This window comes from Pan paniscus, chromosome 20 (assembly GCF_029289425.2).
Source record: "Pan paniscus chromosome 20, NHGRI_mPanPan1-v2.0_pri, whole genome shotgun sequence".
NCBI lineage: Eukaryota > Metazoa > Chordata > Mammalia > Primates > Hominidae > Pan > Pan paniscus.
This window is the reverse complement of record NC_073269.2, coordinates 40765817-40782283: the sequence shown is the minus strand read 5'-3', so window position 1 is coordinate 40782283 and position 16467 is coordinate 40765817. Positions and strand designations below refer to the sequence as shown.

Sequence of the window (16467 nt, the reverse complement as noted above, 5' to 3'; positions counted from 1 at the left end):
ACGCATACGCCAAATGCTGCAAAATATTATTATGTAAAAATTTAAACAGTATTCATGAGGCTCCTGTTGAATCAGTCAACGTATTATGTGTTTTGACAAATATCAGAGTCTGCAAAGAAGTATCTCAGACCCTCCCCTAGCAGTGTATTGTGATGATGTTGCCAATAATACAGAATATTAATAATGACAGCAATAGCTCTTATGTTCTTATCGGTATGTTCCAGGCCCAGTGCTAAGCAATTCTTAGTTACTTCCCACCAAACAGGTGGCTTTGTCTCATTTATTTACTGGAATTTAAAGAGTCTGGTTCTCAAATGTTTTGCAGCATCCACTTTTCCTGGACAAGTTAAGCAGAGGGCTGGGTCCCACCCCCCAGAGTACCTGATTCAGTGAGTGGGGACTGAGAACTTGCATTAGTAACAAATTCCCAGGTAATGCTGATGTCATCTGAAAATTACTGATAGGGGAAATTTTAATATTATCATATTAAATAATTATCTTCATTTTCCTTAGGAATCTCCATCTGAAGGCTCAGAGAGATGAACTGCTGGCGCAGGGATACACAGGGAGGAAAGTCAAGGCATGAGTCGCCTGGTAGAGACATTTGAGAGTGGGTCATTGCCTCAGATAATTTCCACGGAAATCTGTGTGCCTCTCCTTTAAGAAGAGGTGAAGCCAATCCTTTTCTTGGGAACCTTGAGAAGCCGCCTCACCGAGAACAGAAAGTGCGCTCCAGGTACCACCCGGATTCCGTCAAACTACATTACCCAGAAGGCAGTGCTACAAGGGACGGAAGCCGGCCCCAAGCCATACACGGAAGGCGCAGAGGGGCGTTTCCCGTAGCGGCGTGGGCGGGACTTCCGGCGTCCAGTCTTCGGCCGTCGTTAGGTTGCGGCTGCTGTGGTTGCCAACGCTACACTGGGTAGAACGCCAGACAGGGGCCACTTTTCGAGACCGAGTAGAGACGGACAGTGAGGAGGATAGGACCCGCTTACACGCTTTTATGTCAGCCGCGATCCCAGCCCCACAAGCGTCTGCAAAACCCTTCCTGGGGCCTTGGCGACAGCCCTGTGTCCCCACGGCGCGCAGAGGCGGCGCCGCGAACCTTGTGTGCATTTTACACGACGGCGGGGACTGAGGTCCCTCGCAGCCCAGAGCCGGAGCCCGGGGTCGGCCGAGCCCGCAGGACCGGCTTCCTCGCCGACTCTCACGGCCTCACCCAGCCCCCTGGGCCCATGGCGGCGCCGGCGTTGGTGAGTGGAGGGTTCCGCAGCCCGCGCGAGCTCGGGTCACCGCCCGCATGCACCCATCCGCTGTAATACGGCGGATGCCGGGACTCTGCGCTTCTCCCTTGTGATGCCCTAGGTTATGGAGATCCCGGGAGAGGGTGAGGTGAGAGGGCAGGGCTAATCACTTCCTACCCAGGGTCCTGAATCCAGGACAGGAGTTGTAAGGAGAGTCCCTGTCTCTGGCTCTAACCTGGAGCTGTCGCCTCGCTGCCCTCGGCCTCCATTCCCTCGGGTCTAAAATGCGAGTCTCAGTAATTTTCTCTGTGGAGGGAGCTGGAGAGGGTACGCTTGTGACGTGGGTCCTGTCTTTCAGTGCTCGGAGAGCATCACTCTAGGTGCCGTCTTTGAAGAAGGACTCTCTAGGTCCTGCTGTCGTTTTAGGGGATCATTCCAGCGGAAGTCTGGCCCTACCAAAAGCTGGGAGAGGGAATGAGAGCCTCGAGGGCAAGAGGTGAGGCGGGAGCAGCATTTTTGGCAGGAGGCTAGAAGACAAGAAGCTCATTGGATTTATCTTTGCAGATGCCGTCTGTTTATTACAAATGAATCTGGCTTGCGGCCTAACAGCAGTGAATCCGTGCTTCTGTTTAACACATGCTCTTGTATTTGAAAAGCAAATCCAGCACAATATTCATTAATGACAGTGTACATGAATGTATGTCTCTTGGAGTGTGAGCACATAAGGCCCCAAGTTACTCTCCAGCATGTCACACTGTTTACTCCTCGTAGCTCTGATCACCTTCAGGAGTTGTCTATTCATTTTTCCTCACCTGGTCTGTTCTCTAACTTCAATCTAACCTTGTTCCAGGGTCTCTTCAGAGAGAGCTTCCCTGGTTGCATCATGTAAAGTCTCTCCCGGTCTTTGTGGTCTTCTCACTCTTGTGTTGTTTTCTAGAGTCTTCTGACTTTATCTTGATTGTTTATTGCTGAGGATCTGTCCCCCAACCCCAGAATGTCAGCTTCTGTTCTGTTTTTCATCCCCAGGCCCAAAACTATTCTGTTCTGGGCCTGTACCACTTAGTCGATAAGTGATTAATGAATGAGATTCTACCCTCTGGGGCTCCCATCCTACTTAGATTTCATCTAACCTAACCCCACCCCATACCCCACCATGGCTGCAAAGTCACTGCCCAATCCACCAGGACACTCCCCCTCCCATTCTTCTCTCCTGCACATGCCAAGCTCATTGGACGATTTTCTCTGTCACATTGTCGCCAGATCTCTGCAAGGCTGCTCCTGGATGTGTGCTGCATTGAGCTCTCCTAGGGTGCGACAGGAGCAAATAGGAAAAATACTAACAGCAACAAATAGTAGCTGGTCTTCACTGAGCACATTGATAATGTGCTGAGAGGCAGTTTCTGTGTATTACCTTATTTAATGCCCTTCTTCTCAGAGTAAAATTCTTTCATTTTCCTTTCTTTACAGAAGAGGAACCGGAGACTCAGATTAACTACCCAAGGTTGCATAGCTCATAAGTAACAGAAACAATCCAGTATGTCGAGCATAAAAGCCTACATTTTTTATTTATTTATTTTTTTGAAAGAGGGTCTAGCTCTGTTGCTCACACTGGAGTGCAGTGGCCCCATTGCAGCTCACTAGCAATCCTCCCCACTGAGCCTCCTGAGTAGCTAGGATTATCGGTGTGTGCCACCACACCCAGCTAATTTTTTTTATTTTTTGTAGAGACGGGCTCACTGTGTTGCCCAGGCTGGCCTCGAACTCCTGAACTCAAACAGTCTTCCCACTTTGGCCTCTCAAAGTACTTACTGGCATGAGCCGACATGCCCAGCCAGAAGCTTACATTTTTAACCAATATTTCACCCACAGTGGATTGGAGACCCCTGGGGGCGACAGCTGAAGTACACTTTGCAAGGGGAAGGTGCGTGGACATTGGAATGAAGGGGTCTTTGGGGAACCTTCCCGGCAAAGGGAACTGCATGGACACAGGCAGAGGCATGAGGAGACATAGAGTGACACCAAGGCTTGTCACCTGCTGACGTGCCTTGTGTGATCATCTGATGATCATCATGCCAACATCCCATTCTCACCCAGGACAGACGCGTGGTGCTTAAGGCAGCTGCCAGGTTCTTAGAGCCACAGCCTGCATTGCCCTTGGCCACTTGTGTTACCTGTACCTAAGGGAAATGTGCTAACCGTGGCTCAGGAAGAAAAAGAACAGGTTGGCACTCGTTGTGGGATATTCCAGGGAGTCTACAAGTCCCAGCTGCCTGAGGGCAGGGAAACTTTGAGCTCTCCCAAGCCCTAGGCAGTTGGCACCTCTTCAGGTGCCTCTTCTATGAGGCAAAGGAAGGCTCTGCTCTTCCTTCCATACCTATGGAAATTTTTTAGGAGTGGCTGAAATTGTTTTAACTGTAAAAATTGTAGGAAGTATTTTTAGCCCTTGTCACTGTGGATTCACTGTGGTGATGGAGGAGTACAGGGGTTACACCCATAGATCCTGGACCCGAGGGATGTGGGTTCAAATCCTGCTTCTGCTCATTAGACATACATCTCTGAGTGACTTGACTCTGAGCCTCAATTTGCTGATTGTGAAATGGAGATGATGATGACATTTACATCATGGGCTATAGGATGATTATTGAAATTCACACACATTGTAACACATGCTGGGCACTGCAGTGGTTGCTTTATGAACGTTTTCTCATTAATTTTCACAACAGTTCGGTGAAGTGGGAACTATTAATGTATTGATGTGGAAATTGGGGCTCCAAGAAATTAAGAGACTTCTCCAAGGTCACACATCTGGCATGGGTTGGTTCAAGAGGCTGGATTTAAACTTCAGGAGCCTGATTCCAGACCTGGAGACTTTTAGTTGCTTGAACACGGCATGTAAAGCCCTCAGGTGCAGGCAAACAGTGCAGACCAGTGAGGCTCAGCTGCTGCTGCTGTGATTATTGTTTGAATTCTTATTTTTCCCCATTCTTGTAATGTCCTAGGACATTACCGTCTGCTCCTCACAGTCATATGGGATTATCATTGTCTTGTATCATTTTCCAATGGTTTCCAACATAGGAGGCTTTTCTGTCCCACATCTTTGTATTCTGTCAGCGGCACCATCTGCCTCCACAGAGCCCAGTGGTTCTCAGGAGTTGCTCAGTGGTTCAGGGTCTCTGGACCCTTTGCCAGTAACCAAGAAATGAGCTGTAATTTCACCTAATAGCTCCACAGCCACCTGTCACCTCTGTTTGACTTCCCAGGCATTAGTATCATTTGAAGACGTGGTTGTGACCTTCACTGGAGAGGAATGGGGGCACCTGGACCTGGCCCAGAGGACCCTGTACCAGGAGGTGATGCTGGAGACCTGCAGGCTCCTGGTCTCACTGGGTAAGACCTCATTACCCTCCCTTGTAGTGGACCCACAGCCTCTTTGAATCCACCCTTTCTAGGCATGGCTGGTCCAGGAGCCTCAGAACCCAACCTTCCCTGATCCCTGCAGCCTCAGCACGTTGTGGTCTGACCTCCTCTTGCTGGGTTTCCCTGTTTCTCAATCAAAGATTGTTATGTAAGAAACACAGTCCTCCTCAACACTTTTATCCCACTGTCTAGCACAGCTGGCCTCAGTCTGACATCTTTATCCCAGACTGCCACAAGAGGTAATTAGCCCAGCTTGGTTGAGTCAAATGTCCTCACAGCCCAGTTAGCAGGACCTGTGGATAATGGGAGGTTCTACAAGCAGCGGGTGATTGACACAGACACTAAGAAGGTGTTTGTTATCAGTGCTGCTGGTATCTTTTTCAGCAACACAGTCTCAGCTGAAAGGTCTCTTTGGCCCCTGGCACCTGCACAGTTAACCCTTACTTCCTAAGGCCTGTGCCTTGCTCCTCTGCTGCTACAGGAGATGATTATGATTATGGAAAGGGAGCATAGACACATTCTCAAATGGCATGGATGTATGCTATCTGAGAAAGCTGTTCTTTTTTTCTTTTCTCTTTCCTGTCTCTTGAATGTTGAGTGTTGGCTTAGGGCTGAATCTTTAACACTCCCATAGCTGTTGGTGAATTTCCTCCTCAGTAGAAAGAGTAGCCTCAAACTCCTAGCCTCAAGCAGGCAGCAGGAACTTGCTGGGACCTGTTATCATTTTGATTTTGCCATTTTTATAGTAACCTGTCACAGCAAGGTAACTAATATGTGTAAAGTGCTTAGAATAGAGCTGGAAACACAGCAAGTGTTCTGCATGTGTTTGTTACATTTAATAAATTAATAAATACCAAATACTCTCCCACCTAAACCTTTAATGGACAGTTTGCCCAGAAGTTGGTCTGAGTAGATATGAATGGAGGCCCAAAGTCTCACTTATTCCAGATGTTCAAATGGTTACCATCGACAGGGCTCTCCCAGTCCTGCGTCCCCACAAGGGATGAGTCATTAATGAAGTAAACGTGGTGTTATTTTATGACAACTGTGATTAGTTGTCAAAAGGAGATGTATGGGGAACAGCATTCCAGGAGGAGGGACCAACATGAGCAGCATCCCTGTGGGAGCAGGGTGCTTGATTCCTTAACAGAGATGAAGGCAGGCCTGATTCCCTTTAATGCTGCTCATCACCCAGCTCAGTGCCAAGCATATGGCAGAACGTTTGCTGAGTGTGCATGTGGCATGTAAGTGTGCGTAATCCTATGGTGAACATTTGCTAAGTGACAGCTGGATGCGTGCCAGGACAAGATTTTCCAGTTGATGCTTCTGGGTCCTGGTGCCTCAGTCATTGACTTCTCTCCAGAGTCTTCTGTCTTAGCCTTCACAGTTGGCAAAATGTGTGTGGCTGCATGTGGAAGAAGACCACCTCCTGCCAGTTTCACCCTGAAAATAATTTCTTACTTTACCTAATGAGAAGCCCTGAGGTGCTGCTGACTCCTGGCTTGGTCAGTGCCAATCCATGCTAACCCAGTTCTCTGTCTGCTTTCTCTCCTTGGTCTAGGGCCCTGGCCAGTATCCTTGTGGGGCAGTAGGCCTCCATGTTCAGCTTCAGTCACTGGCCTGCCTCACACAACTGACTATCAATAGATGCCATTCATCAGGCGATTTAGTCCTGTGTTTTTCAACCGTCATGGGCACCAAAATCACCTGGGGAGCTTTAAAAACTACCAGCACTCAGTCCTTCTGCTCAGAGATTTGGTTTAATTTGTTCTGTTTTTGGAACTGGGTGTTGCTAGGTAGTTTTGATGCACAGGGTGGTTGAATCCTACTGACTTAGGTTAATTAGGGAATACTTTTGGTGAGGCAGGGGAGGGCCCTTTCTGGGGTTTCATTGCAGTATGTTAAATGTATGTACTCCTTTACACCTCAGACTTTTCTTTTTGTCTTTCCCTGTATACCATACTCCATTTGTTTCTCCATGCACAGGGCATCCTGTTCCCAAACCAGAGCTGATCTATCTACTGGAACATGGACAGGAACTGTGGACAGTGAAGAGAGGCCTCTCCCAAAGCACCTGCACAGGTTGGTGACTGAGAGTCTGGCAGCGGGTATCAGGGCAGCCTGCAGACCACCCAGGCATCACTGTGTCTGAAATGCCATGGGCAGCTATTTTGTGGTCTTGAGCAGTCATGGAGCCCTTGACCCCATGGTCCCCCGTCTTCCCACTTCTGTCACACACTCTTTGCCTTTATTCAGGTTGGAATATGTTAGGTAGGGGACAGATTCTAGGCTTTAATGATTTGCCACTCACTAGCCTCATGACTCTGGAGAGGTTGTATGACGTCACTGTGCCTTTGGTATATAAGTTAGGCTGAGTTAATTACCTTCTCTGAAAAATAAACTCCAAAATCACGTGACTCAACAGATTAAGTTTCGTTTTGTTTTGTTTTTTTATCCATGCCATAGCCCAATGTGGGTCAGCAGGAAAGCTGTGTACCCTGTATTTATTTATGGATCACATGCATTCTGTTGTCAATATGCAGCTTTAAGGTTGCCCCGGCCAAGAGGAATGGGAGAGAAAGGCAGTAGTCACTTCCATTAACATTTCATCCACAAGAACTGGGTATTAGGCTACATGTTGTATCAGGCTGGGAAATGTGGTTTAGCTTTTTTATGCCCAAGGAGAAGAGCCTATGGGTATAGTGAACATATACTTATCTGATAAACTTAGCCTACATTTGAAAGATAGTGATGATAGTTTCTGCATGACTGGGTTGTTTGGGAATGTGATCACATAGCAGGAAACTGCCTAGCACACTGCCTGACCCGGAGTGGCTCAACAGAAGTTACTTGTAAGTAATATTAATGTAGTGTTAGTCATAAGGAATAGTGATAGCTCAGACATTCTTCTGCATTCAGAAGACAGTCCTTTCTTTTCCTGCAGAGTACTATTTCAAACTACACTCTGCATCCCACCATTTTTCACCTTCTCCAGCCCGTCATTTATTGATCCATCCATTCATCTTTTCATTTATGTATCAGATACTCAGAAGCACTCCCTAGCCCTGTTGTTTTCTGGCCCTCCTGTCTTCTAAAAACCTCAAGGTGACGATTGCCTTTGTCAGTCCCACATCTGGGCTGCCAGAGGAAGCTGGAGCCATCAAGCAGGTGGATTTGTGACACTGTAGATTCACCATCTCACCCCTCTAGTGTCCTTCTTGCCTGCTCAGCCAGCCTTCACCCTTCTCCCCCGTTCCACATCTTCACTTGAATGTCTCAGAGGCACCTCACACTCATCATGCCTAAAAGGACCTCATGATCACCCCATTTTCAGCTAATGCCCCTTTCAATGAGTGGAGAAGGCTAAAAACAAATGTGGACAACCCCTCAACACCTCCATCTCCCTCATACCCAATATCCAGCCATCCCCGAATCTTGACCATTTTACATCACTCATGTCTCCTGAATCCTCACCTTCACTAGTTTCCATCAGCTCCAGCATTAGTACTGTAGGCCAAGTGATCATCTCTTGACTGCATAATGCTACCAGATTCCTCGCTGTTTTCCCCCATGTGCTCTGTGCATCTGGTCAGCCCTGTGTGTTATATCTGCATCCACTCGCATGTTCCATGTATCACCGCCTCCCTTGCCACTGATGTCAGAGCATCTGACCTACTTTATGAATAAAGCCTACACACTTGATTTTCTTGCTTTTTGACACTTACTGATTCATGTTCGTCTAACTTATCCTGCAGCTTCCTTCTCACTTCTGTGGAAGAGTTATCATCCTGGCCATGGCTAATTTCTCCAGCAGAATCTAGATTACACTTTCTGCCTTCTCAGGTGTATTAGCCATCTACTATTAATATGTAACAATATTACCACAAACGCTGCAGCTGAAAACATCACTTATTTATTATCTCCCACCTATGGATTGGGAGTCCAGGCACAGCTTAGCTGGGTCCTCTCAGGCCTGTCATAGGCAGCTCATAGCTCATCATCACCATCAGCTCACTTCTTCAAATCAAGCCACTGTGTGAGACTCCAGCAAGACGGATGTTCCAGTCTTATAAAATTACATATATTTTATCATGTACATTCCATCATCTTTGCCATATTCTATACTTTAGAAGCAAATCGAGGTCCTGCCAACATTTTAACAGGGGAACTACAAAAGGGTGTGAACACTATGACTTGGGGATCATGAGAAGCCATACATGAATCTCTCTGCTGCATCAGGGAACATGCTTCTTCACTTACTTCCTACCTCTTCTATATTTTCATCCCCTCTCTACTCAACATTAAAAAAAAATGATGATGTTTCTGATACCTGGGGGAGACTTTTTTTTTTTAGTGCTCTTACGTCTCCAGCAGCATCTACATATTGTTGACTCTATTTCACCTGAACAGCCAAGCTTGTTGGAGAAGTCTTCTCATTCTTTGAAGAGACATCTACACAAGACTTTCCTTTATTTATTTTTTCCCTTATTTTTGTACTGAGGTGCAATTTATACATAATAAGTGTACAAATCATAAAGTTTCATTTCTATAAAATTTTATATATGTACAAGTCAGAGAAACCCTCTCACAGTTCAAGAAATACAGTGTTTTCAGCACTTAACAGGCTCCTTGTGCTCATTCTTTGTCAGTATCCCCTTCTATAAAAGTAGTCAGTGTTTATACTCTATATCACCATACATTAGTTTTGAAGGCATATAAATAGAACCCCCCAGTACATACTCTGTCCTGACTTCTTTTGATAATCTTTATGACTCAGATTCATTCATGTGGTTGCATATAGTTGGAGTTAGTTCATTACCATCATTGAATGAATAGACTACATATACCCATTTTCCTATTGATGGACATTTGACTTGGTCTCCATTTTTGGAATATTATGAAGACTACTCTTATGAATATTCTTGATTGTATTTTTTGTTGGATATAAACCCATATTTCTGTTGGGAATATACATACAAGTGGACTGGCCAGATCAAGTGTGGGCATATGATTAGCTTTAATCGAAACCACCAGTTTCAGAGTAACTACACCATTTCACATTTCCACCAGCCACGTATGAGAGTCTTCATTGTTCCATGTACGCCTGAGCAGTTGGTGTCTTTCCCTTTACTCTTTGATGCCTGGTAGTGGTATTCCTCAGCACCACAGCACTGAAAGTGTTCTTGCCCAGGTCACTGTTGCCATCCTGATTGCTAAATTCAACTATAATGATAATAGACAGTGGTCTACAGTTTACCAAACATTTATCCTTTGTCACACGAATGAACTTTTGTTTGGTTTTTGGGTTTTTTTTTGAGACAGGATCTCACTCTGTCGCCTAGGCTAGTGTGCAGTGGCACAATCTCGGCTCACTGCAGCCTCTGCCTCCTGGGTTCAAGTGATTCTCGTGCCTCAGCCTCCTGAGTAACTGGAATTACAGGCATGCACCACCACACCTGGCTGAATTTTTTGTATTTTTAGTAGAGAGAGGGTTTTGCTGTGTTGGCCAGGCTGGTAACTCCTGGCCTCAAGTGATCTTCCCGCCTCAGCCTCCCAAAGTGCTGGGATTACAGGTGTGAGCCCCCACACCCAGCCACAAATCAATATTTTGTATGCTTTTTCTCCTAACAACTTGTAGGCAGGAACTGAGAGTATCCCAGTTTTTCAGATGAGGAAAGTGAATCTTAGAAAAGTGTGTTAGTCTGCTCTGGCTGCTATAATAAAATACTATAGACTGCGTGGCTTATATAGCAGAAATGTATTTTCTCTCAGGTCTAGAGGCCGCAAGTCTAAGGTCAGGGTACCAGCATTGTTGGGTTCTGATAAGGGCTGTCTTCTCAGCTTGCAGATGGCCGCCTTCTCACTTTGTGCTCACATGGCCTTCCCTCAGTGCCTTCACTTCTTACAAGAAGTTTACCATGTTGGCCAGGCTGGTCTTGAACTCCCGACCTTCAGTGATCCGCCTGTCTTGGCCTTCCAAAGTGCTGGGATTACAGGCATGAGCCACCATGCCTGGCCCCCCTCTGACTTTAATAATTGTCCCTAGGTGTGCAGAATTAGAAAAATTATAAATAATGATTTATGACACATTGTCATCATTAGTCAATGCATGTCCTGGTTTTTTGTTTTATTTTCTTTCATTGCATTTTATTAATATATTTATTCATCGTCTTTTAAAAAGATTGTAATGAACACCTACAAACCTTTCGCCAAGTACAAGAACATGACCTGCTTCCTGCATCTGTTGATGTGCTTCTTTCCTTTCCCATTCCTATGCTGCCTCCCTTGCATACATGGCCACTTTAAGATTTGTTATTCCATTGCTTATTCTGTAGGAAGATTCAGGTTTTTTTCATAAATATAGGCTATTCAAATGTTCTGTTTTTGTTTGTCCGTTTTGGTAATTTGAGTAATGTAAAATATTTGCCTACTTTATCTTTGTCTTCCCATTACTTTTTAAGATTGTTTCATCTCATAATGGTAAATTTTATATTTTATCACAATAAAAAGTCAGAAAAATATATTTAACATATCTACATAACTTTTTATAATGCCATTTAAAACTGATAAACCTCAAAAAAATAAAAGGTTGTTACATTGTATTCTTGTGTGTGTGTATTTTGCTTTTTTGAACATTATAAAAAGTGTATTGTGGTTTATATTGTCTTCTGGCATTTTCACTCTTTATTCAACAGTAAGTTACTAACATGATGCCTATAGCTGTAGTTCACTCATTTTTTTTTCCTGCTAGAGTCAGTTGCATGAATATAACACAATGTATCCATTTTCAGGGAGAGCTTGAAAATGTTTGCTTTTGTTTTTTGTTATCACAAACAATGCTGCCATAATTCATATATATGTGTCCTCAGGCACATCTATAGGAGTTTCTCTTAGTAAAGTTCCTTAGACTGGCATTTCTGGATTATAAGATGAGCAAAAGGAGAATTTTACTAGATAATGCTCTGTTGTTTCCTAAAATGGTTATACCCATTTCACTTCCCTTGCCTTATCTGAATGATTTCATAGAACAACTTCCTCTTCAATAGTTGATGTTGTCCGGTCCTTTAGTTTTTTCAACCTAGCGAGTATAAAATGGGGCATCTCATTGTGGTCCTAATTTGTTTTTCCCCTATTACCAAGAAAGGTGAACACTTCTTATGTTGATTGGGCAATGTATGTCTTCTGTGAAATATCAGTGCATAATATGTTCATTTTGGGGTAGAGTGAAGTTCCCAACCATAATTGTGAGTTTATTTCTCCTTTCAACTCAGTTTTTGGTTCATGTATTTTGAGGCTCTGGTGTTTGGCGCATACAGATTTAAGATGATTTTGTCTTCCTGGCGCCATGGTCTTCTCTTCATCTTGTGAAGTCCCTCTTTGTCTCATTTGCTTAGGTCTATAGTTTGCTATCTGATACTAATGTTACGTTTTTTATTTGTTTGCTTTTTTGTTTATTATATTTACTCTAGTCAAATTGACTACTCTTTTCATTTATGATTAATGCTTTTATATCTTGTTCTGGAAGTCTCAAAAGATACTCATTTTTATTATATACAAAATGTGTTTAATGTTTAGCTTCTGACAGTTGAGTCTTAATCACTCTGGAGGTAATTCTGTATGTGGTATGAGGTAGGAATATTATTTCATTTTTCTCCATGTGGCAAATAATTTTTCTAGATCCATTTATTGAATGGTTCCTCCTTTTCCCAATGGCCTTCTCTGCTGCTTCTATCATATATCAAAGTTACATATATACATTTCTGAGTTCTCTATTTCATTTTTCCCTTTCACCGTTTGTCTTATATCTATGCCTAATCACACTGCCTGAATGCATATAGTTTCATCATAATACTAAGTCCTCATAGGGTAAGGCACCTGCTTTATTCTTCAGAGTTATCCTGGTCTCTGTATCAGCTGACTGATCTCTATCCACAGTCAGCTTGTCAATATCTGTGAAAAACCCTATTGAGATTTTATCTGATGTTGTATTGAATTTAGAAGTGAATTTAGGGAGAACTGATAACTTTATATTGATTAATCTCTTTTCATATAGATCTTTAGTGTCTTAAGTTTTATAATTTTCTTCATGTAGATCTTACCTATTTTGTGTATGTTCACTTAGTCTTTATTCAGACATTGCAGACTCATTATGTTCATCTAGCTGGTTCTCACCCTTCTCACTTTTACACAGGTGAGAATCCTGAGAGTCTGTTTCTTCTCTGTCTCTGCCTGCCTTTCCATCCTCATCTCCATCATCTCATCCCATTTACATTACTCAGCAATCAGCATTCTCTCAAGACTTTCAGCCCTTGTACATTCTGTTTTCATCTGCCGAAGTTTCCCTCCTAATTCCTCTGTCTGGGAACTCCTACTCTCCTTTTTAAAGAAAGCCCACGTAGCTCACCTTTTCTTGGTGCTGTGATCCAAGACATCCTCTGATCCCTCTCTGTCTCTCATCTGGGCCATGTTAAGTGTATCTTCCCTACATTGTCATAGCACCATGAGACTGCCTCTGTCAGAGCACATTCATCACACACATTGTAATTATTAGTCTGCCCACTCTCCCTCATTTGGGAGAGTGAGGAGCGGTCTCCATTCCAGATTCTTTGCCCCCTGCCCTTGCTTTTCCTTCTGGGTTTCCTTTTAAAGATCTCAAGAGTCCAAGCATTAGGAAAGAAATTGCAAGCCTGGTTTTGAGAGATGTAAAAATGCAGTAGGCATCAGAGACACTGTTTTCACCTTCATTCTTCTGCTAAAGTGGTGATTTTGTTTGTTCTGTTGACATCACTAATGTTCAGTTTTTTTTATATTGGATTTCCTTCAGGTGAAAAAGCAAAACCCAAGATTACAGAGCCTACTGCTTCTCAGCTGGCCTTCTCTGAGGAATCCTCTTTCCAGGAACTTCTGGCACAGAGATCCTCAAGAGATTCCAGGTTGGGGCAAGCTAGAGATGAGGAAAAGCTAATAAAAATTCAGGAAGGGAACTTGAGGCCAGGAACAAACCCCCACAAAGAGATATGCCCTGAGAAGTTGAGTTATAAACATGATGATTTGGAGCCAGATGATAGTCTGGGCTTAAGGGTTTTACAGGAACGAGTCACTCCACAAGATGCTCTCCATGAGTGTGACTCTCAAGGACCAGGAAAAGACCCCATGACTGATGCAAGGAATAACCCTTACACATGCACGGAATGTGGGAAAGGGTTTAGCAAGAAGTGGGCCCTTGTTCGGCATCAACAGATTCATGCTGGAGTGAAGCCCTATGAGTGCAATGAGTGTGGGAAAGCCTGTCGTTATATGGCCGATGTCATTCGACATATGAGGCTTCATACTGGGGAAAAACCATACAAATGTATTGAGTGTGGGAAAGCCTTCAAACGCAGGTTTCACCTCACGGAGCACCAGCGTATTCACACCGGAGATAAGCCCTATGAGTGCAAAGAATGTGGCAAAGCATTCACCCACCGCTCTTCTTTTATCCAGCATAATATGACTCACACTCGAGAAAAACCCTTTTTATGCAAAGAATGTGGGAAAGCTTTTTACTACAGCTCCTCATTTGCTCAACATATGAGGATTCATACTGGAAAGAAACTCTATGAGTGCAGTGAATGTGGAAAGGCCTTCACGCACCGCTCCACATTTATCCAGCACAATGTGACCCACACAGGAGAAAAACCATTTTTATGTAAAGAATGTGGAAAAACCTTTTGCCTCAACTCATCCTTCACTCAGCACATGAGGATTCACACTGGAGAGAAACCCTATGAGTGCGGTGAATGTGGAAAGGCCTTTACTCATCGCTCCACTTTCATCCGACATAAGAGGACCCATACCGGAGAGAAGCCCTTTGAGTGCAAAGAATGTGGGAAGGCCTTTTGTGACAGCTCTTCCTTAATTCAACACATGAGGATTCACACTGGTGAGAAGCCTTATGAGTGCAGTGAATGTGGAAAGGCTTTTACACACCACTCTGTTTTTATTCGACATAATAGGACCCACAGTGGACAAAAACCCTTGGAGTGCAAAGAATGTGCAAAAGCCTTTTACTATAGCTCTTCCTTCACTCGACACATGAGGATTCACACTGGAGAGAAGCCCTATGTTTGTAGAGAATGTGGAAAGGCTTTTACCCAACCTGCAAATTTTGTTCGGCATAATAGGATCCACACTGGAGAAAAACCTTTTGAATGCAAAGAATGTGAGAAAGCCTTCTGTGACAACTTTGCTTTAACTCAGCACATGAGAACTCACACTGGAGAGAAACCCTTTGAATGCAATGAATGTGGAAAGACCTTCAGCCACAGTTCATCGTTCACTCACCATCGAAAGATTCATACCAGAGTTTAAAAGATACAGGAAGGCCTTTTACAAGTGTGTTTGTCTTTAGTGAACTCATAGTGGTGACATACCTTTCCTTTTGAGTATGACTATTGAGGGAAATATTTTGGCCAGAGAGATGTCTTAGTATCTGATAATTTATATTAACTAGAAACAGAATTGTCCCTGTGAAATCTTTTTATGGCAGGTAATCACTTGTCATCCAAAGAATTATATTAAAGATTCACCCAGTTTAGAGCCTTACACTGTACCTGAGAATAATCGAGGGGAGAGACCTGGTGGTTAACATGCATTTAGGTAAAATGTCAGGAACAACTTTCCTCTTATTAATACTATAAATCCATCTCAAGCATATTTTAAAATAATGAGAGATGGAGGAAACAATCTAGAAGATAAAAGAAAAAGATGTGCATAACTTGTTTTCAGTTTCCCTGTTTATGACAGTTTGTCATTTGGCGGGTTGGGGGATGGAGCAGGGAATAAGACATTGAAAAAGTCTCATCCCCTTTGTGTGTTTTACATATATATATCTCTAAGTCCAGAGCCAGGAGAGTTGGACCATTGAGGGCAGCTCTGCCAACATTTAGTAGAAGTATTCATTGTTCCAAAACTGTCATCTCTACCCTTGAGGGAGTGTGTCTTTGTGAGAAATATAAAGGCTTGAGTCATGAAATACTTAACACATGTGCACATGTACACATGTACATTTATATGCAGTGAATTGTTACTCGTGGTAGTTAGGTTCTGTGAATTTTCTGTGCACACTGAATTAGTGAATGCTGAATGATTGTTGCTGGGGGAAATACAGGGTTAGCTTCTGTGAGCCTCTGATCCAAACATTTTTATCAACCAGTCAACACATAACCTTCTTCTATGGGTATTTGTTTGTTTGTTTGTTTAAAGACACCTTATCAGTGTTTCTTGAATAATTATAATTATTCTTTATAATAAAAATATTTTAATTATAGCATGTTTGTGTAATGTACTCAGTATATTATTGTACTGCTTTAACTCTTAATTATGTACGCACAGTACACATATACAGTATTCATGTACAATAAACACAGTAAACTGTACAGTATTCATAACAGTAAATGGTACTGTGAACACCTATACTATACAGTACAGTCGTGCCAATAAAGATAGTCCTGGGGGAAAAACATTAAAGATTTAAAAAAGATTAAAATTGTACTTTTGATGGAGCTACAAGATGTGTGATGGGACAGCGCACTGTATGGTTAAACTGCTTGACTTTAACTTACCCCCAAAAAACTAAGGAAGAGGTTGATGCAACTTACTCTGCAGAAGAGGAAGGCATTACTGAGGGTGCCATATCAACATCTGGCAGTTTTACGTCAGGAGTTTGACTTTTGCCACTTGTTGACATCATCAGCAGTTTTCCCTCCTGAGCTGGCATGAAAAATTGCATCAGCCTTGTCTGGCTTTTCGCCTAAAGTGTTTTTAT

General features: G+C 43.4%; 1 protein-coding gene across 2 annotated transcripts in view; it reads left to right on the top strand.

The window, feature by feature from the left end:
* The window catches only part of ZNF599 (zinc finger protein 599), an 82455-nt gene extending 66165 nt beyond the window's left edge, over positions 1–16290 (top strand). The window contains exons 16-20 of one of the 2 annotated variants that reach the window (XM_008969229.6): positions 326–431; positions 514–1253; positions 4505–4631; positions 6648–6743; positions 13486–16290. In XM_008969229.6, the coding sequence (XP_008967477.2) occupies positions 1236–1253; positions 4505–4631; positions 6648–6743; positions 13486–15011 (1767 nt within the window). In that variant the 5' untranslated portion in view covers positions 326–431; positions 514–1235 and the 3' untranslated portion in view covers positions 15012–16290. Of the gene's footprint in view, positions 1–325; positions 432–513; positions 1254–1607; positions 1741–4504; positions 4632–6647; positions 6744–13485 lie in introns of those variants that run through there. The other variant, XM_034945347.2, reaches the window with a different exon arrangement.
* Positions 16291–16467: the final 177 nt, after the last annotated feature.